This window comes from Nerophis ophidion, linkage group LG10, assembly GCF_033978795.1.
Source record: "Nerophis ophidion isolate RoL-2023_Sa linkage group LG10, RoL_Noph_v1.0, whole genome shotgun sequence".
Lineage (NCBI taxonomy): Eukaryota > Metazoa > Chordata > Actinopteri > Syngnathiformes > Syngnathidae > Nerophis > Nerophis ophidion.
The window spans coordinates 15827365-15849834 of NC_084620.1; the positions used below are offsets into that span (position 1 = coordinate 15827365).

The 22470-nt window shown below is 43.7% G+C and overlaps 2 protein-coding genes across 2 annotated transcripts; one reads left to right on the forward strand and one right to left on the reverse strand.

The window, feature by feature from the left end:
- Positions 1-65: 65 nt before the first annotated feature.
- dnajc3b (DnaJ (Hsp40) homolog, subfamily C, member 3b) lies at positions 66-18167 on the forward strand. Its single transcript, XM_061912618.1, has 12 exons — positions 66-862; positions 930-1040; positions 1131-1255; positions 6685-6759; positions 12297-12440; positions 12516-12697; positions 12776-12895; positions 12995-13100; positions 14861-14981; positions 15074-15206; positions 15277-15425; positions 17558-18167. Exons 1-12 carry the CDS (start codon positions 793-795, stop codon positions 17695-17697), a joined length of 1476 nt encoding a protein of 491 aa, XP_061768602.1. The 5' UTR covers positions 66-792; the 3' UTR covers positions 17698-18167.
- Positions 17661-21432, reverse strand: naa38 (N-alpha-acetyltransferase 38, NatC auxiliary subunit). The gene is made up of 3 exons (XM_061912622.1): positions 21276-21432; positions 18939-19113; positions 17661-18867 (listed from the first exon to the last, which is right to left on the reverse strand). The coding sequence occupies exons 1-3, from the start codon at positions 21312-21314 to the stop codon at positions 18743-18745; spliced, it is 339 nt and encodes a 112-aa protein (XP_061768606.1). The 5' UTR covers positions 21315-21432; the 3' UTR covers positions 17661-18742.
- Positions 21433-22470: the final 1038 nt, after the last annotated feature.

The window sequence follows — 22470 nt, forward strand, 5'->3', positions numbered from 1 at the left end:
AGTGACCGAAATATGACAAAACATATTTGCCTAAAAGTGTTGACTCAACCTTTACACTTGGTACCTCATACTTAAAGTGTCAGGGAGTGAGGTTTAAGTTTGCACAGCCACAGTAGCTGGATACCACTGCTGTAGGCGACCTTTTATGTGTGACCAAAGTTGAATAAAATTCTGTTCACTGTCATATCGGCCTGATCTTTGAAAAACAAAAAAACAAAATCGTTCCGTGACTAATGACTTATTCACTGAGTTGAAAAATATAACAATATGTAAATGTAACAACATCAACAACAAAAATAAGTTTGTTGAAGTAAAATGTAATCTCATCTGGCATCGACTCGTTATTGCTACTACCGTCGTATCGACACTGTCGATATTTGACCCATCGCTGCAGGACCAACCATGTACAGTAAGGGGAGGGAGGGCGTTGATTGGGTGCGCCAAGAAGAGACTAAAGTAAACTCACATTTAAAGTAATTACCGTTTTCATTTTCTCGATTATATTGTGTCAGTTTATCTTAAACTCAAGTAAACCCCAGAGTTATTTGTGTTATAAACAGTAACTTTCCATTTAAAGCACTCTTCTTTAAATGGGGGAACCTTTCATCCGAGCGTGTGCTTTCACCCGGAGCCACATCATAGCCGGACTGTAAATACACCGTCGTCGGCTATAGTTGTCTCTTTTGGCTGAAAATTACTTCCGAACCACAAAAGAGCGCCTAAATGACTTTCAGGCTAAGTTCCGAGCAGAAGTTACCATCGTGGGGTGCGACTGTTTAAATCACAGCCAAGATGGACTGGTGCCGCCCTGTTGGACTTATTTGCTCCTTGTCTCTGCTCACTGCCATTCTAGGGCTGGACGGTAAGACAGAAAACAAGCTGACTTTCTTAAAGATGGTTTGACGAAACGCCGTCACATATTCTTCCAGGTGTATTTGCAGCAACTCGGGCTGAGATAGAGCATCACCTGGAGATGGGCCGCCATCTTCTAGCAGCAGGTCAACTGGCTGAAGCTTTGTCCCACTACCATGCTGCTGTGGGTAAGAGGACATATCACTCATGGACATGGCAAACTAAGCACGCAGTAGAATTGTGCCCAGAGTGTTAAAAAACTATTTAAACTTCTCCAGAGGCTGATTCCAAGAATTACCTGACGTTCTACAAACGTGCTGCAGTGTTCCTGGCCATGGGCAAGTCTAAGTCTGCCCTTCCTGACTTGACCAGAGCCATCCAACTCAAGCCTGACTTCTTTGCGGTAAAAGCGAGTCCCTCAATCAAAGTGGCCGTGTCTAAAATGTAATACAGTGCTACCCCCAACTTAACAGTGTTTTAGATAAGAGCTAATTGGTTTTCTTTAAGTTGGAAGTAAACATTTGATATACAGTGAACCCCGTAATAATCGACCCAAACATACGTTTTGACTCGCTAGCTTAATCTTACAGTGGGGCAAAAAAGTGTTTAGTCAGCCACCGATTGTGCAAGTTCTCCCACTTAAAATGATGACAGAGGTCTGTAATTTTCATCGCAGGTAGACTTCAACTGTGAGAGACATAATGTTAAAAAAAATCCAGGAATTCACATGGTAGAAATTTTAAATAATTTATTTGTAAATTATGGTGGAAAATAATAAGTATTTGGTCAACCATTCAAAGCTCTCACTGGTGGAAGGAGGTTTTGGCTCAAAATCTCACCATACATGGCCCCATTCATTCTTTCCTTAACACGGATCAGTCGTCCTGTCCCCTTAGCAGAAAAACAGCCCCAAAGCATGATGTTTCCACCCCCATGCCTCACAGTAGGTGTGGCGTTCTTGGGATGCAATCAGTATTCTTCTTCCTCCAAACATGACGAGTTGAGTTTATACCAAAATGCATACATGGATAATACAGCAGAGGATTGGGAGAATGTCATGTGGTCAGATGAAACCAAAATAGAACTTTTTGGTATAAACTCAACTTGTCGTGTTTGGAGGAAGAAGAATACTGAGTTGCATCCCAAGAACACTACACCTACTGTGAAGCATGGGGGTGGAAACATCATGCTTTGGGGCTGTTTTTCTGCTAAGGGGACAGGATGATTTTTTTTCACATTCTGTCTCTCACAGTTGAAGTGTACCTATGATGAAAATTACAGACCTCTGTCATCATTTTAAATTGGGAGAACATGCACAATCGGTGGCTGACTAAATACTTTTTTGCCCCACTGTATATCTAGACATGGTCATACAATGTAGTTTTTCTAAACACGGGAAGGACGAAACTGAGTGTGAAGGACGTTACTGAGAAGAAGCGGATAATTTCCTTCTATGGAAGAAAGTATTAATCAAAAACATGAATGACCGTGTGTAATCAGCTTGTATACTCACACGTCGCAACTTGCGTCAGCAGCGTCGGTTTGATTGATTGAAACTGTTATTAGTAGATTGCACAGTACAGTACATATTTCATACAATTGACCACTAAATGGTAACACCCGAATAAGTTTTTCAACTTGTTTAAGTCGGGATCCACGTTAATCAATTCCTGGCCGCTCCCCCTGAGTGCCTTCATGGAGACCTTGCGTGCACCTACCAAAAATCCTAGCTTCGTGTCAGTGGCGACGCAGACCACAGAACTGTGATTGGTCAGCTTTTGCCGATAGTGGGTCCCTGAGCACAGTAGAGCAGACTTTGTGTTTGAAAGGCAGGTATTATTGATGCAAAGCAACCGTTTGAACATTTGTATGACAACTGATACTGTGTAATTTATAGCTTGGTTTGCTCTAAAAATAATTGCTGATTTTTTTAATTTTTTTTTTCTCCAGCTTGTCTTGTGTCCAGAAGTCACAAAGTATGACACTATTTTTAACTTCTATTGCCAATCTTGTTCTCAGGTTCAACTCTGACACATACAGTCTATCTTCACAAACCTATTATTATGAAGTAAAACATCAAATACAAGCGAACTGGTGGTTCTAAATGATCAGTTCCAGTGTAGACAAAGATGTCGATGTTGTGGAGGTCATCACTTTTGACAAGAAAGTAAATATTTAGTCAACGACAGCTGTGGTTGCTCCTGCGGGAGACACTTCCCAACAGTGTTTTCAAAGATAATTTAAAAGTCTGGCACCACCCACACGGAAGATCTATGAATCAAACAAGACGCCATCAGAGTGGACTCAAGTTGCGTGACGTGAGAGCATATTTCAACCGCCAGTCTGCACATTGAGTATTGCCAGCCAAGAATGTTGCAATAATATCTAAACTGTGGGCCTTTATCCATGAAAATATGGGAGTGCTGCCGATGGTGTGTTTGATGAAGAAGTAGCTGTAAGGAGATATTGTAGAAGGCCACTCCATGGTAAATGCTAAATATTATAATTAGATTACTTAAAAATTATAATTAGATTACTACTATAGTTGTTCGTACCAACCTCTACTGTTATTTTTTGACACAATATTTCTTATAGTTTTTCTATATAAAAGGCATGTTACCTGTTAAAATTGTGCTGTTTTTGGTGTGCCAACCACCCAATAAATTGATTTAAATTAATTTCAATGGGGGGCATGGATTTGAGATACAAGTGTGTTACGTTAAAAGCACCGTCACATAACCAATTAAGCTTGTTAAGTCGAGATACAACTGTATTTCCATCAATATACTTCAGTATATCCATCCATCCAGCCAGCCAGCCAGCCATCCATCCATCCATCTTCTTCCGCTTATCCGAGGTCGGATCGCGGGGGCAGCAACCTAGGCAGGGAAGCCCAGACTTCCCTCTCCCCAGCCATTTCGTTCAGCTCTTCCCGTGGTATCCTGAGGCAGTCCCAAGCCAGATGGACGTGCCTTAAACACCTCCCTAGGGAGGCGTTTGGGTGGCATCCTGACCAGATGCCCAAACCACCTCATCTGGCTCCTCTCGATGTAGAGGAGCAGCGGCTTTACTTTGAGCTCCTCCTGGATGACAGAGATTCTTACCCTATCTCTAAGGGAGAGCCCCGCCACCCGGCGGAGGAAACTCATTTCAGCCGCTTGTACCCATGATCTTATCTTTTCGGTCATGACCCAAAGCTCATGACCATAGGTGAGGATGGGAACGTAGATCTACCAGTAAATTGAGAGCTTTGCTTTCTGGCTCAGCTCCTTCTTCACCACAACGGATCGGTACAACGTCCGCATTAATGACGACGCCACACCGATCCGCCTGTCGATATCACGATCCACTCTTCCCCCACTCGTTAACAAGACTCCTAGGTACTTGAACTCCTCCACTTGGAGCAAGGTCTCCTTCCCAACCTGGAGATGGCACTCCACCCTTTTCCGGGCGAGAACCATGGACTTGGAGGTGCTGATTCTCATTCCGGTCTCTTCACACTCCGCTGCGAACCGATCCAGTGAGAGCTGAAGATCCCGGCCAGATGAAGCCATCAGGACCACATCATCTACAAAAAGCAGAGACCTGATCCCGTGGCCACCAAACCGGAACCCCCCAACGTCTTGACTGCGTCTAGAAATTCTGTCCATAAAAGTTATGAACAGAATCGGTGACAAAGGGCAGCCTTGGCGGAGTCCAACCCTCACAGGAAACGTGTCCGACTTACTGCCGGCAATGCGTACCAAGCCCTGACACTGATCGTACAGGGAGCGAACCGCCCCAATCAGACAGTCCGATACCCCATACTCTCTGAGCACTCCCCACAGGACTTCCCGAGGGACACGGTCGAATGCCTTCTCGAAGTCCAAAAAGCACATGTAGACTGGTTGGGCAATCTCCCATGCACACTCAAGGACCCTGCCGAGAGTATAGAGCTGGTCCACAGTTCCACGACCAGGACTAAAACCACACTGTTCCTCCTGAATCCGAGGTTCGACTATCCGGCGTAGCCTCCTCTCCAGTACACCTGGATAAACCTTACCGGGAAGGCTGAGGAGTGTGATACCACCCCGGTCTGCCAATCCAGAGGTACCGCCGCCGATTTCCACGCAATGCTGCAGAGTCTTGTCAACCAAGACAACCCCAGAGCATCCAGAGCCTTAAGGAACTCCGGGCGGATCTCATCTACCCCCCGGGGCCTTGCCACCGAGGAGCTTTTTAACTACCTCAGCAACCTCAGCCCCAGAATTAGGAGAGTCCACCACAGATTCCCCAGGCACTGCTTCCTCACAGGAAGACTTGTTGGTGGGATTGAGGAGGTCTTTGAGGTATTCCTTCCACGGGTCCTCAACATCCGCAGTCGAGGTCAGCAGAACACCATCCGCACCATACATGGTGTTGACAGTGCACTGCTTCCCCTTCCTGAGGCGGCGGATGGTAGTCGAAAATCGCTTCGAAGCCGGCCGGAAGTCGTTTTCCATGGCTTCACCGAACTCCTCCCAGGTCCGAGTTTTTGCCTCCGCGACCGCTGAAGTTGCACACCGCTTGGCCTGTTGGTACCCGTCCACTTTCACCGGAGTCCTAAGAGCCAAAAGAACCCAATAGGACTGCTTCTTTAGCTTGACGGCATCCCTCACTGCTGTGTGTCCACCAACGGGTTCTGGGATTACCGCCACGACAGGCACCAACTACCTTGCGGCCACAGCTCCAATCAGCGGCCTCAACAATAGAGGTGCGGAACATGGTCTACTCGGACTCAATGTCCAGCAACTCCCTCGTGACAAGTTCAAAGTACTTCCGGAGGTGGGAATTGAAACTCTCTGACAAGAGACTTCAGTATACCATTTCCACCATATACCGGTACTTGGTTCCTGAGGATGGACATTTTGACAGTGTCGGGCTGTCCCAGATACAAATATTCCATTCTACAGTTACCAAAAAGAAGAATCACATTGTTTATCTGTTTTTTCGTCTCTCCTTTATTATTGTGAATTGCAACCACTCAAGTCTGTCCCACCGCTTTAGCTACATAGCCAAAATGGAAAAGATTGTAGGTCGTAAGGGTCCATCGCTGCAGGCTTATGGTTTGGGGCATTTTGAATGCATCTTCCAAGTATCAATCAATCAATCAATGTTTACTTATATAGCCCTAAATCACTAGTGTCTCAAAGGGCTGCACAAACCACCACGACATCCTCGGTAGGCCCACATAAGGGCAAGGAAAACTCACACCCAGTGGGACATTGGTGACAATAATGACCCAGTGGGACGTCGGTGACAATGATGACTATGAGAACCTTAGAGAGGAGGAAAGCAATGGATGTCGAGCAGGTCTAACATGATACTGTGAAAGTTCAATCCACAATGGATACAACACAGTCGCTAGAGTCCAGTCCAAACACAGCAGCGAGAGTCCCGTTCACAGCGGAGCCAGCAGGAAACCATCCCAAGTACTGACAAGACACTGAAATTTTCCTTACTTCTCAGTGTGAACAACTGTATGTATGTACTGTAAACGTGCAAATTGAGTCCTTCCCAATGAGTTATGGTGCTTGTGGCGCATAGTTTGAGTGTGTAGTCGTTTGCTAAATCAATTATTTTTGTTGCACGTTACTGGAAGTGACCATCCCAATATTTATCCGCTTCTTCCTCTTACTTTTTAAAGCAGACTTTTTTGACCGTCTTGAGTGCTCTGCCTTTTGCCGCACTTCTCGGTGTGAACGCACTTAAGCACTAAAAAGTGTGGAAGAGTTTGAATAGTGATAGTCTCTATTTGCTCAAATTGTTCCTCCTTTTTCTTCTAAGCTCTACTTCTCTTGTGTGATTGTCCAGGCACGGCTGCAAAGAGGAAATATCCTTCTAAAGAATGGCAATTTAGAAGAGGCCCGCCAGGATTTTGAAGAAGTGGTGAGCATTCTTCCACCCGTCAAAGTTATAAATCTCATAGCTAATCTATTTTTGTTTGTTTCCATATTTGAGCTGTTTGTGTATTTGGTGTGATACTCCTGAAAGCAAGTGTAGGACTGGTGTTATCAATTTGTCATATAATTAACATGTTAAATTAAAGGTACAGTAAGGAGCAAAAAGGCTCCCCTACAGTCGTGTAATCAATAGTATGATCTACATCATCAGAATCTACTGTATGAATGTGCCAATTAATTATTACCATTGATTCTTGCCATTTGCATGAGTTATGTTCCAAGAGCCCTTGCAAATAGCGAAAAATTAACAAATAATGAGACACACTTATAAAAACATTTTAAAAATTCCTATTTTTTATATTTTATATCAGGGGCCCAAAGTTGGGCACAGGGGTCAAATCTGGTCTGCCAAATGGTGGCTATCGAAATGTAATACAAATTCGTAATAACCTCCTTTTAAGATAACCATCCATCCATTTTCTTCCGCTTATCCGAGGTCGGATCACGGGGGCAGCAGCCTAAGCAGGGAAGCTCAGATTTCCCGCTCCCCAGCCACTTCTTCTAGCTCTTCCCCGGGGATCCCGAGGCGTTCCCAGGCCAGCCGGGAGACATAGTCTTCCCAACGTGTCCTGGGTCTTCCTCGTTGGACTTGCCCTAAACACCTCCCTAGGGAGGCGTTCGGGTGGCATCCTGACCAGATGTCCGAACCACCTCATCTGGCTCCTCTCGATGTGGAGGAGCAGCGGCTTTACTTTGAGCTCCTCCCGGAGGGCAGAGCTTCTCCCCCTATCTCTAAGGGAGAGCCACGCCACACGGTGGAAGAAACTCATTTCGGCCGCTTGTACCCGTGATCTTATCTTTTCGGTCATGACCCAAAGCTCATGACCATAGGTGAGGATGGGATCGTAGATCCACCAGTAAATTGAGAGCTTTGCTTTCCGGCTCAGCTCCTTCTTCACCACAACGGATCGGTACAACGTCTGCATTACTGAAGACGCCGCACCGATCCGCCTGTCGATCTCACTATCCACTCTTCCCCCACTCGTGAACAAGACTCCTAGGTACTTGAACTCCTCCACTTGGGGCAGGGTCTCCTCCCCAACCTGGAGATGGCACTCCACCCTTTTCCGGGCGAGGACCATGAACTTGGAGATGCTGATTCTCATTCCAGTCGCTTCACACTCTGCTGCGAACCGATCAAGTGAGAGCTGAAGATCCCGGCCAGATGAAGCCATCAGGACCACATCATTTGCAAAAAGCAGAGACCTAATCCCACGGCAACCCAAACGGAACCCCTCAACGCCTTGACTGCGCCTAGAAATTCTGTCCATAAAAGTTATGAACAGAATCGGTGACAAAGGACAGCCTTGGCGGAGTCCAACCCTCACTGGAAATGTGTACAACTTACTGCCGGCAATGCGGACCAAGCTCTGACACTGATCGTACAGGGAGCGGAATGCCATAATAAGACAGTCCGATACCCCATACTCTCTGAGCACTCCCCACAGGACTTCCTGAGGGACACGGTCGAATGCCTTCTCCAAGTCCACAAAGCACATGTAGACTGGTTGGGCAAACTCCCATGAACCCTCAAGAACACTGCAGAGAGTGTAGAGCTGTTCCACGACCAGGACGAAAACCACACTGTTCCTCCTGAATCCAAGGTTCGACTATCCGGCGTAGCCTCCTCTCCAGTACACCTCAATAAACCTTACCGGAAGGGTTGAGGAGTGTGATCACACGATAGTTGGAACACACCCTTTGGTCCCCCTTCTTAAAGAGAGGGACCACCACCCCGGTCTGCCAATCCAGAGATACCGCCCCCGATGTCCATGCGATGCTGCAGAGTCTTATCAACCAAGACAGCCCCACAGCATCCAGAGCCTTAAGGAACTCCGGGCGGGAATATGATAGCCCCCCACAGATTCCCCAGGCACTGCTTCCTCATAGGAAGATGTGTTGTTGGGATTGAGGAGGTCTTTGGAGCATTCCTTCCACTTATCCACAACATCCGCAGTTGAGGTCAGCAGAACACCATCCACACCATACACGGTTTTGACAGTGTACTGCTTCCCCTTCCTGAGGCGGCGGATGGTGGTCCAGAATCACTTCAAAGCTGTCTGGAAGTTGTTTTCCATGGCTTCCCTGAACTCCTCCCATGTCAGAGTTTTTGCCTCCGCTACCGCTGAAACTGCACACCGCTTGGCCTGTCTGTACCTGTCCACTGTCTCCGGAGTCCTATGAGCCAAAACAACCCGATAGGACTCCTTCTTCAGCTTGACGGCATCCCTCTCCGCTGGTGTCCACCAACGGGTCCTAGGAATACCGCCCCGAAAGGCACCAACTACTTTGTGGCCAAAGCTCCAATCAGCCGCTTCAACAATAGAGGTGCGGAACATGGTCCACTCGGACTCTATATCCAGCACCTCCCTCGTGACATGCTCAAAGTTCTTCCGGAGGTGGGAATTGAAACTTTCTCTGACAGGAAACGTTCCCAGCAAACCCTCACAATGCGTTTGGGCCTGCCAGGCCTGTCCGGCATCCTCCCCCACCATCGCAGCCAACTCACCACCAGGTGGTGATCGGTAGAAAGCTCCACCCCTCTCTTCACCCGAGTGTCCCAAACATGATGCCGCAAATCCGATGACACAACTACAAAGTCGATCATGGAACTGCGGCCTACGGTTTCCTGGTGCCAAGTGCACATATGGACACCCTTATGTTTGAACATGGTGTTTGTTATGGACAAACTGTGACGAGCACAAAAGTCCAATAACAAAACACCACTCGGGTTCAGATCTGGGCGGCCATTCTTCCCAATCACGCTTCTCCAAGTTTCACTGTCGTTGCCAACATGAATGTTGAAGTCCCCCAGCAGAACAAGGGAATCACCCGAGGGAGCACTCTCGAGTACTTTCTCGAGTGTACCCAAAAAGGGTGGGTACTCTGAACTGTTGTTTGGTCCGTAAGCACAAACAACAGTCAGGACCCGTCTCCCCAGCCGAAGGCGGAGGGAGGCTACCCTTTCGTCCACTGGGTTGAACTCCAATGTGCAGGCATTGAGCCAGGGGTGAAAGAGAATTGCCACCCCAGCTCATTGCCTTTCACTGCCGGGAACGCCAGAGTGGAAGAGAGTCCAGCCCCTCTCGAGAATAGTGGTTCCAGAGCCCTTGCTGTGCATCGAAGTGAGTCCGACTACATCCAGCCGGAATTTCTCTACTTCGTGCACTAGCTCAGGCTCCTTACCCCCCACAGTGAGGTGACGTTCCACGTCCCAAGACCTAGCTTATGTAGTCGAGGATGGGACCGCCAAGTGCCCAGCCTTCGGCTGCCGCCCATTTCACATTGCATTCGATCTCTATGGCCCCTGCTATGGGTGGTGAGCCCATTGGAGGGGGGACCCACGTTGCCTCTTCGGGCTGTGCCCGGCCGGGCCCCATGGGAACAGCGGCGCTCGCCATCGTGCCCCAGTGAGGTGACGTTCCACGTCCCAAGAGCTAGCTTATGTAGCCGAGGATGGGACCGCCAAGTGCCCTGCCTTTGGCTGCCGCCCATCTCACATCGCACCCGACCTCAATGGCCCCTGCTATGGGTGGTGAGCCCATTGGAGGGGGACCCCACTTTGCCTCTTCGGGCTGTGCCCGGCCGGGCCCCATGGGAACAGGTGCGCTCGCCATCGCGCCCCACCTCCGGGCCTGGCTCCAGAGGGGGGCCCCGGTGACCCGCGTCCGGGCTAGGGAAATCTTGGTCCTCGATATATTAAAGATAACAAGCGGTGTGCTAATCCAATATTGATATCGGATATCAGTTTGATGGTAGCAAAAATCAAGTATCGGGTTGCATCCAAACATTCTGATATTAGCTCAATTACAAGCAGTCCCGCGGCACAGTTAACATCTAAATGTCGTATGAACATAAAAAGTTGGTATTTTCTAGTGTTTTAGTGAAGCCATTTATAAAATGTAGTGTAGTGCAAGCAAACAGCTAATCACGCAGGCTAAACATATGTAATAACTGTCCTTAATTGATCAGTATTGCAGTTTAAAACACAACATTTGTCAATATAAACAAGTATCAAGTCATTATAGTTGCATATTACTTATACAGCCTTTTTCCAATGCAGGAATCTATTAAGAAGTATCCAGTAACTAATGTGTCCATATTATTTAACGCACTGCGTCATTTTGGGAACACGACGTGTCGCTAAAAAATAACAATTGCCACTCTTATTCAACTGAAAGACAACATAATTCCAGGTAAATTTTTCATTCTTTCTCGTCTCTGTTTGACTCATTTTACTTGATCAAACCTTTTCTAACATTCTACTCTACAAAAAAAGTGCTAGCGGGGGTGTATAAAATAGTCAGGAATTGTCACGGATACAAAGGAATCTGAGTATTTGTTGTGTTGCGTTTGTTGTTACTGTGAGGATGTTCTCCCGAAATGTGTTTGTCAATCTTGTATTGTGTGGCTTCACAGCGTGGCGCATATTACTAAGAGTGTTAAAATTGTTCATATCACAACCATTAGTGTACTCTGTGTCACCCAGTATGCCTTGCAGTCGTGTGCGTGTTGCCGCGGAAGCCACACACAACATGATGCTGGACTGACAAGCAGATCGTACATGTTGTAGAAGGCGACAAAGCCAATGGCTTTATAGCACGCCCTAATACTTATTATCTGGGTGACTGCCGTCAGTCATTCAAGAGAATAATAGCGTCTCCTATTGTCTTCTTCGCTTTATGACACGGGTCTTGAATGGCTCTTTGAATGGCAAAGGATACCGATCCCAGAACCATGTATATCAAATATTTCCGGATGGTTCAACCGCCACCCGCCCGAATCTAATTAAAATCTATTTTTTCGTCATGTCACCCGCCCGACCCGCGGTTTATCCGCAGATGAGACCGCAAACCGCGCATCTCTACTATAGTGGTATCTGCAAATACTCAAGCCTCCAATATAGGTATCCTATTGGATGTGGAAAAAGTTGGGCACACCCCTAAAGCTCACACAACCAATGACAGCATGTCCGCAAGGCTAAAGCTAGCTGGCATCTAGCCTTGATATTGGCACTAATTTGAGGATTTTCATTAAGTTTAGGTTATTTGTGTTTCTTGTTTAAAATTGTTGTTTGCCCTGCAGCCCTTTGGCCCTTAATTAAAGGCAAAATGTTTGCGAACCTCTGCTCTAAATCCTGCAATATGCCTCCAACAGATATAAAACACATTTTAAATGCAGTTTTAAACATGAAGAAACATTTTACAGGCTTACAATATACACGACTCAACACAGTTAAAACAGCGCCCTGGGTTTATAACTGCTGTTTTTTTTTACCTTGCAGATAGCGCCATCACAGCCACTTTTTATTTAACTTACCATAAAATAAACAATTTAAAGCATATAATAAACCCGTGAATAAGCTTGTCTCTACTGCAATGCAAACATAGCATTAGCTGTGTCCAGGCTGTCAGCCATCATTATAGTGCTTTGAAATTGGTTCCATAAAATGTTGTTTTCCAGCTGCAGCACTCCCCAGAACACCTAGAAGCTCAGAAGCATTTGATAAAAGCCATGGAGCTGGAGAATCTCCAGGAGGATGCCCACGCTTTGTACCACCGAGGCGACTACGGCGCCACCGTCTCGGTTCTGGAGCGAGTCATTGAGGTGTTTAAAGTGTAACAAGTTGCTGACTTTGCACTTTCCATGCTGGGCTACTTTAGTCAAAATGTTCCCTTTTAGATCTCTCCGTGGGATCCCGAGTCGCGGGAGCTCCGTGCAGAATGTTACATCCGCATGGGGGACCCGCAGAAGGCCATCCAGGACCTGACACCAACTACAAGATTGCGCAACGACAACCGTTCTGCCTTTCTGAAGCTCAGCAAGCTGCACTATAGCCTAGGAGAGCACCACGAATCACTAAAGTGAGCTGGAACCCTGATAGCGGACACACATCAGTATTCCTTTGTCCTGCTTTTGCGTACTTCTGACTGTGCCTGCAGCCACGTCCGAGAGTGTCTGAAGCTGGACCAGGATGACAAGGCGTGCCTGAGCCACTACAAGCAGGTGAAGAAGCTCAGCAAGCAGCTGGACTCTGCAGAGGAGCTCATTCAGGATGACAGGTGAGAAGTGAGGACCATGCTTCACAGGCCATGCTTCACAGGCCACACCGTCATCATCCCCTCTTGTTCCGCTTTACTGGACCAGCTTTTCACCCTCAGGTACCAGGACGCCATCAACAAGTACGAGGCTGTGATGAAGACAGAACCCCATGTGCCGCACTACACCAACCAAGCCAGGGAGAGGATCTGCTTCTGTCTGCTCAAGGTCAGGCAACCACAATGACAGCAAAAAAATTAATGTTGTTGAATTTTAAGAGCTAAGCATTATTTTCTAATAGGGGTGTAACGATATATTGATATTTCATTTATATTCCTAAATTTCAAGTATATTTATCCGTGCTCAGCAAGTTGGCCTTTCGGAAGATAGGTATCAATTTTATCAATACTAGAAAAACAAAAACTTAGATTTAAGAACGGCAGACTGTATATGAAGTTTAGCACTTTTAATAATGTGGACGTTGAACGTCTGTGGCGTCATCAAAACAGAAATGGCGGCTATCTACGGTGGTCGAGAAAGGTCGTACCAAATGGAAATGCCACAAGACAATATCAGAAATTACAACACAAAAACCATCAGTTGGGGCATGATTGTAAAAGCCACAATTAAGACAAACACAATAATGTAAAGCCACAACTTAACCTCAAAGGATGCGACAAACAAACAAAAGTGACAGCGGAGCTAATTTGCTGACGTACCAGCAAGGCTAAAAACAGTGTACTATGCATTCACAGTATATTGGTATGATTGGAAATGTTAAAAAAAAGTGGTCACACATCACTTACTTTTCCAACTTTCTTCATTACACCCTCTGTTTTAGTCCGTGGGTCGCAGTAACTTGTCTGCTTTCACTTCTGTTTTGTCTTTATGATGTTCTATATTTATTCAAATGAGAGTAGCAGCAGGTCAAATCGCTGCTCATTTAATCTGAAAATCTATAGTTTCTCTGGTGAACCTACTGTAACTCTTAATTCAACTTGAAGAGATGTTTCTTACACTTTCCATCCATCCATTTTCTACCGCTTGTCCCTTTGGGGTAGCGGAGGGGGCTGGAACCCATCCCAGCTGCACTCTGACAGAAGGCGGTGTACACCCCGGATAAATTGCCACCTCATCGCAGGGCCAACATAGATCGACAACCAATCACATTCACACACGAGGTTCACTTTATTGTTGCAAATCAGCCTATGCCCAGGTGCATTTCATTGGAGGTGGAAGGTAGCTTTATATTTTATATTAATATTGTATTTTTCTATGTTAAAAAATCACAACAAAAGTTGCAGGTAAATCTATTGTTAAGATGTTTGTCATTGTACATTAATTGAAAATTTCTTGAATATTGTAAATGTGAGCAAAAAATATTTCCCCTGTTAAACTAACCTTAAGTGTTGCTTGCTCTTTATTCAACTAAGATGTGAATGCAGTGGCCGTTAATTGTTTACTTGCTCGTTTTTATCCATAATTAATTTATACATAAATTCTCTTACAAAAAATAACAGGAATATAGGAAACTTCACCTGCTGTGTCCAATATCCAGGGTTTATTTCACAGTCATACTGGTTGATTTGTTTCGGATCGCATCGTTCTAAAAAAATATCGTCCCTGAATCGTATTGGCAACAATAAATTCTGAATCAAATAAAATTATTAAAACGAATCATTACACCCCTATTTACGATAAGTTAAAAAAAAAAAAGTATTGACAAAAGAGGAAAGCCCAAATGTGCACCTTTTTAATTCAGATATGTTTCACAGTCTATAATTATAAAAAAAGAAAGCACTTATTAGCATAGCCGACTTTCATATATGTGCAAACAAAAGGGAAACGCGGATTCTTTGTGTGATTGTTGCAACTAGTAGCAAGGTCAAGCTAAAGGCTACGCTGGTTGTGTTCAAAGGAATACAGTACTTTAGACCTATTCAGCCACAAGGCTGCAATAAACCTTTGCGTGCTTCTCACCGTTTTAGCTGAAGTTGGTCATGGAGGCCATCGACGTGTGCTCGGAGGCACACCAGATGGACCCTCGCAATACCAAAATCCTGCGCGACCGAGCCGAGGCTTTCATCCTCAACCATGACTACGAGAAGGGTAGGAGTGCTCGCCTTTACCGCAACTGGGGAGATGTGTTCTGTTCTTTTAAAAAATTTTTTTTAATGAATGCCGATCTGCCCTATTTCCAGCTGTAGACGACTACCGAGAGGCGCTAGAGTTTGACAGCCACAGTAACGACCTCAAGGAAGGACTGGAGCGAGCCCAGAAGCTGCTGAAAATCTCCCGCAAGAGGGACTACTACCAGATCCTGGGAGTGAACAGGTACTGGTTCTGAACCACAAGCAGACCCTTTTGACTTCTTGCTCACTGACCTGGAGGACCATCCTTTTAGGGCTGCAAACAAGCAGCAGATCATCAAGGCCTACAGGAAGTTGGCGCAGCAGTGGCACCCTGACAACTTCCAGTCGGAGACTGAGAAGAAGGAAGCGGAGAAGAAGTTCATTGACATTGTGTCCGCCAAAGAGGTCCTCACTGATCCAGGTCAGGAACCCACTTTGCAACATTTCTACCTGATACCAAGGACAGATTCAGTGCTTACTAGTATTTGTATTATTGCCACTATTTCTACTTTATTGAGCTTGTCTCTTGAACTTCTCACATCTATATTGAGACCGGATTTGACGACCCATCGGCCACTGATCAGTATCGGAGAATTGATTGAAAAAATTATGTGATCGCCATTGCCGATTAACGCCGATCACAAACACTGATCCCCTCTGCCTGATACTGTATTCATTTTTAGTCCCCCGACTGACAAGTGGCTAGCAGCCAATTATGTCTCCATATACAATGTGGAGATGCTCCCCTAAACTAACAGTGATCACCTTCATTACATCAAATAACCTGCATTTCTTAGTACCATTATCACTGGAGGGCGGGGCTAAACATGTTAGACGTAGAGCAAGCCAGGAGCAGGCATGCTAATAGCTAAGCTAAACGCTAAGCTAACCGCTAAGCTAGCTTTAAACAACACCCAGGAATAAGTGCATAATGAAGTTTTAGAAGTGTATATGAAGGAGTGTTACGGCATTAAAGTTATTCACAGGAAAAAGAGCAGATTCACGAGGGGATGATATAACTGTTGGTGTGTCAGCATTGTCAGTCAGTACACGACACGTAGGAGGAGGGTGGATCAATTCATAAATTGATGCTGTCAATTCTAAGAGTGGTCTCACTTTATGATCAACACCAGAGTGATTAGATTGATTTAATTTTTTTAAATCATTTTGTTGTTTACAAACTCATGGAATAATTCCCTGCACTCAGGAGAATTTTGAGGTCAAAAACCAAAGGATGTAATTGAGAAGTAAGTTTTTGCTTTTTTATTGTGTACCCTTGACTTTGTTTTGATCAAACAATTGTTTGTAATAAAAGAGAATAAATGGTTTCTAAGTTATGTTGTTTAATCGCACTCATGTATTAACTACATTTATTACATTTATTTATGATATCTGCTGAGCCTACTTATGATCAGTATCAGAATCAGCAGCATAAAACTTTATTTTGAAGGTCTCTAATATTAAGTTGTATTGCCAGGGGAAAGAATATTTTTTTAGGGAAAAAAAGTTATTTTTTCTATTTTTATTATACTGCAATTATACCAGAAAGTCATAATACTGAAAGAAAATAATTATTGCTGTTCGACAAGATGAAAATCATGTTGCTTCTTAGTTTTCCAATAATTCTACAATTAAATTGGATATAAGGAGACATATATTTTAAAATGTTAGTTGAAAAAAGTTTCCACTGTAGAAGATGAAAACATTAATTTCTCCCGTCCAAAGGCAAAACCCAGTAACAAAATTTTGGTCAAAACTGAGCTGATAATTTTGGAGTTCCTAGGTGATATGCTTTAAATTAGTGTATGCGATATTGTAATTTGTTCCGTAAGTAAGCTGTTACGCGCATGGCAGGACCTAGCAACTACCACAAAACCGCGTAGATACAACCAGAAAAACCTAGTATCTCAAGGGACCAATCAGAGCTTCTTTGTCAGTCGCCTTATTGTCTTTAATGAGACATTTGCACGAATGGGGGCCGACGGTCAACCTGATTATGTGATATTATGGCATGAGGGGATATTTGGAAGATTGGCCCAGGACGTTGCAAGCACCTTCATTAAATGTATTGTTCTTGATTCTTCCCCTTGCATACTCTTTTGGGCAGATAACTGTGGAGGTCAAAATAAAAACTGGACGCTGTACACAGCTCTTGCCCAATGTGCAAATGCAGAATGGGGCCCACCCGAGATTGCGATAAAATATCTGGAGAAAGGGCACACGTTCATGAGAGCAGATTCAATCCATGGCTCAATCGGCAAGAAAATGAAAGCTCAAGAAACATCTACACGTTTGATGACTTTGTAGATCTTTGTAAGACAGCATCAAGATAGATTGGTTTTCCTTTGTTTTCTCAAAATCAGCTAGAAGTGAGTTACTAGGTTTTGCCTTTGGACGGGAGATTTTAAGTCAGTAGCAGTTTTGTTTTATATTTTGTTCCCTTACCGTACCCAAAATGAATGGAAATGTGCAAGCTGCATACTGTACATAATTGCTGGACATGCTGCGAGATAAAGATGCAGAGAAAGTGAAGTCCATTCCTGTCCTCCACAGAAATGAGACAGATGTTTGACGCAGGCGATGACCCGTTGGACCCAGAGAGCCAGCAGCAGGGCGGAGGAAACAACGGACAAGCTTGGCCTTTTTCTTTCAACCCCTTTGAGGGCGGCAGCTTCCACTTTAAGTTCCAGTAGACAAGGACTACATGGCGTCAGGCTGAGGACGTCTTTCAATGGCACAAGCGGGAAGAAAAAACTGTGAAGCGACTTTAGCTTCTGTTAACCCTTTTTATTTGAATCATTATGTGCCATTGGTAAATTCAGTCCTTGATGGAAGCAACAAGAGGACTCCATTTCATTAAGTGGGGAAATATATATTTAGACATGATTTTAGTTTTAAGCACTTTTATTTTAAAGAACCACTCTGCATTTTAACGGCTGTTTTAAAACAGCAACAATTTGCAAACCAAAAGTGTCTTAATGTGTTGGATAAGCATTCATAGGAGACCTTGTTCATATAATTCACTGCTTATTTCTACACGGACGCTCAATTTGTAAACGCTATTTATTTGATAAAACAAGTTTTATTTATTTAGATTTTGATTGTACTATCATTGTTTCTGTTGCAGACGTTTAACTGCATTAAAAATACCTAAATGACAAAATCTGGTTTGTGCGTTGTCAACTTGTCTTACATAAAACAGTTGATCAATTACTACTCAATTTTCTCCCAGATGTAGTATATGGTGGACAGTTTTAGTCGACATAATTTTACACCTTATTTGTGTAATTTCTAAGGCAATTTGGGCCATTTGTTTTCATGTTGTAGTATAGTCAAGAACAGCAGTGATATGACCACTGTCTAGTGGCGCAACATTTTAAATGAGCACACAATGACTTCCTGTTCAACGCCAAGTAAAAGCATTGCAGTCTTACCTGCATCTAACTTACAAAATGCACCAATTTCAATTTTTTGTGCATGTATGAAACTTTATCGTCCTTATAGTCGTGACATACGAATGCATACCACAGCGGCTCTTTTAAGAGTATAAACGAAAACCAAAATTAAAATCAATCAAAAACATCACTTTTTTATATAAATAGTTGTATTTTTATAATGGGTCATTTGGACAGCCTTGTATGCATTGTACACAAGTTTCATTGGCATCAAATATTAACACACTGGATGCTGAATGAGTCCAGCTGGAAAACATCCATTATACTTTTTGGACTCATTACCTCAATGGTTCAGTCCAAAACATTGCGTGTCCTCCAGAATGTCAGCCTCCACCTCGATGGACACTACATGGTGACCCGGGATCATGGCCAGGCCCAGAACCCGGGGTTCACCCTGCGAGAAAGTGTCTTTAAAAAGAAAAAAAGAAATCTGTAAATAATTTTGGATTAAATGTGTTGGACTGGAGCTCCACATTTACCTGTGGATTTGAGGAATTCCTGAGCTGAGCCAAGGATGATGTTGCAGTCTCTGTCAGTGCAGAGAAAAAGACCCACTAAAGTCCTTCCATCGGTCATACGGATTCTCATGTTCTTGTTGAGGAGCCCTTCTAGTTTTTGTCTAGTCTGGGACAATATTGACATGTCACATTGTTCCTGGTATGGGAAAAAACAAACACCTCTTAACATTTACAGTGCACTGATATTACAGTGCCTTTTGATGTACTTCCCAGTGTGAACACACTTAAGGATTCAAAAGATGTAAGTATAAGTATGGAGGTGTACATTGTACTTAATGCGTGAGAGTGCAGATTTGATCATCCTACTCCAAACTGTCAAGGCACACTTACTGGAAATGACGATATCACTATTTACCTGATGTGTATTGCTGCCCCTCCAGTTAGTCCCTCCCCTAGTTAATGTGGCCAAGTTAGCAATGATTGAGAGTGGTAAGCATAACTATAACAAAATCATCAGCGCTTTGGAGCAGCCAATGTACATGACGTGTCTACATGGCGGCCATCTGAAAGGGGCCCACATTTCCAATTACCGTATTTCCTTGAATTGCCGCCGGGGCGCTAATTAATTAAAAACCTCTTTTCACTCCTGAGCTTACCAAAGGCATGCGGTAAAAGTAAGCATGCGCTAATTATTCTAAAACCTCTTCTCACTCCGACACTTACCAAAGGCATGCAGTAAAAATTTGAGTGATGTAAGTTTGGACCTTAAATCCTACTGAATAGCTCTTAATTTTCTTCCCTTTATGCGATTTCAAATTACCGGTATTGAAATCAGCCTCTTCCATTTTGAAAATGATGACAGGGGAAGTGTCACTCGTGACAACACTAGTTGGATCAGGCGGTTATAGTAAGCATGCGCTAATTATTTTGCGAAGCGAGTTTGATCCGGCAGTAATTCAGGGCAGGCGCATACTATATGCCCTTCGGCAATTCAAGGAAATACGGTAATTGTACATTGTTGTATGTTGTATACTGAAAATAAATCATAACTTATTTATCAACCTATTTAAATGCGGTTTACTTGTTTGACAACGTATAAACATGTGATATTTTTGTTTTACCCATGAAAGATTAACCCTGGGCAGCACGGTACATGAGGGGTTAGTGTGTCTGCCGCACAATACGAAGGTCCTGAGTAATCCTAAATTCAATCTCGGGCTCTGGATCTTTCTGTGTGGAGTTTGCGTGTTCCCCCTGTGACTGCGTGGGTTCCCTACGGGTACTCCGGTTTCCTCTCAGCGCCAAAAAAATGCACCTGGGGAAAGATTGATTGGCAACACTAAATTGGCCCCAGTGTGTAAATGTGAGTGTGAATGTTGTCTGTCTATCTGTGTTGGCCCTGTGGTGAGATGGCGACTTGTCCAGGGTGTACACCGCCTTCCGCCCAATTGTAGCTGAGATAAGCTCCTGAACCCCCGCGACCCCGAAGGGAATAAGCGGTAGAAAATGGATGAATAGATTAACCCTGGTTTCCTTGTTTCAACCGTACAGCTAGTGTACAGCTGTATGCAGTACAATAGACCCGCTCGACATCCATTGCTTTCGGTTCCCCTAGGGGGGGGGGTTGCCCACATATGCGGTCCTCTCCAAGGTTTCTCATGGTCATCATTGTCACCGACGTCCCCCTGGGTGTGAGTTTTCCTTGCCCTTATGTGGGCTCTCCCGAGGATGTCGTTGTGGTTTGTGTTGTGGTTTGTACAGCCCTTTGAGACACAAGTGATTTAGGGCTATATAAATAATCATTCATTGATTGATTGAATGTGGCGAAGCTCAACATCCGGGTACTTGCTGAAGCATTACATTTAGTTGAGTTATTCAGTTTGGACGAGCTTATGTCCTCAACTGTTAATATAAATGCAGAAGTGCGCAAATTTAGACACAAGGAATGTCCAGTGAGTGTGCAACGACTTTAACGGATTTGTGACATTAATGAACTCATTTGCGCCCTCAAGAAATCAGTAGGCAGTGTGCATCGTACACATACTTAGGTGTGTTGAGGGAAGTATTTGATTTAAGACACATATTTGCTTCAGCTGCAGCGAATGGAATGGTAATTTATTTTACAGAAGTGTTATTGTAGTCGTCCCAATTATGGGATACTCTTTCCTATCGATATCAAACCAAAGCTGCAAAAGGTTTCATTTAATTCTCCTGACAGCTAACTGGTTAGCCACTGGCTGACTACAGCGTCAGCTAGCCTGTTGGGCGGAATTATTTTACAATGCAAACGATGATTCATCCTTAAATATCAGAATACAAACGACGCTGTAAAATACTACAAACGAAATTAGTACAAACATGAGTCGATGGTCCGTTTTTCTCAAATGTTGTTGCCATTTCATTGCTTCGTCTTTCGTAGCTGGTCGCGGGAAGTATTTCACTGACGGACCAAGACAATCGAAAACCGGAAACTACATCGTTGAAGTTGAACTATCGGAATCAGAACAATGGGGTCAATTAAGATGCAACTCAGATTATTTATTTAAATGTTAGATTTTTATTTCAATTATTTTATCGGTGGCCCCACAAAGGAGCCACTAACTGAATGAAATGTAAGAATCCACCTTTACTTGCCTTTTACTCACTCTTAATTTGCCGAGAAATTTGTTAGAACATTTAGCTTGAGTAGCTTTTATTGACGTATTTTAAAACATTGCCAATTGTAACGAATGAGGCAACATTTTAAAAACAACAAAATAAGTTACTCTTCAAATTGAAATCTATATTCTGCTAATAACCTGTGTAACAGCGACAAATGTGTCCATAGGCGGTCATTACACTTTAGAGCAGGTGTCGGGAACCTTTTTGGCTGAGAGAGCCATGGAAACCAAATATTTCAAAATGTATTTCCGTGAGAGCCATATATATTTTTTTAACACTGAGTACAACTAATTGAGTGCATTTTTAAGACCAACATTTTTAGAGTATTATAAGTCTCTTATTTTTTTTAAATAACATTGTTATTCTAAAGTTAACCAATAATTAACGCAATACTTCTTACCATTAATGCGACTTATTGAACAGGTGCGATAGAAAACGGACAGTTGGATTATAATGCATGAGAATGTTTTATAATTTGAACGTTATTTTTAACATTGTGATTACCAGCGGAATTATTAATGACTAGGGCTGCGAATCTTTGGGTGTCCAACGATTCGATTCTATTCTTGATTCAAAAACGATATTTTTCCGATTCAAAACGATTCTGTATTAATTCAATACATCGGATTTCAACAGGATCTACCCCAGTCTGCTGACATGCAAGCAGAGAAGTAGATTAAAAAAAAAAAAAGATTTTATAATTGTAAAGGACAATGTTTTATCAACTGATTGTTATAATGTAAATTTGTTTTAACTATTAAACGGACAAACAATATTACTTATTTTATCTTTGTGAAAACATTGGACACAGTGTGTTGTCACGCTTATGAGATGCAACGCAAGTGTAAGCCACTGTGACACTATTGTTCTTTTTTTATTGTTATAAATAATG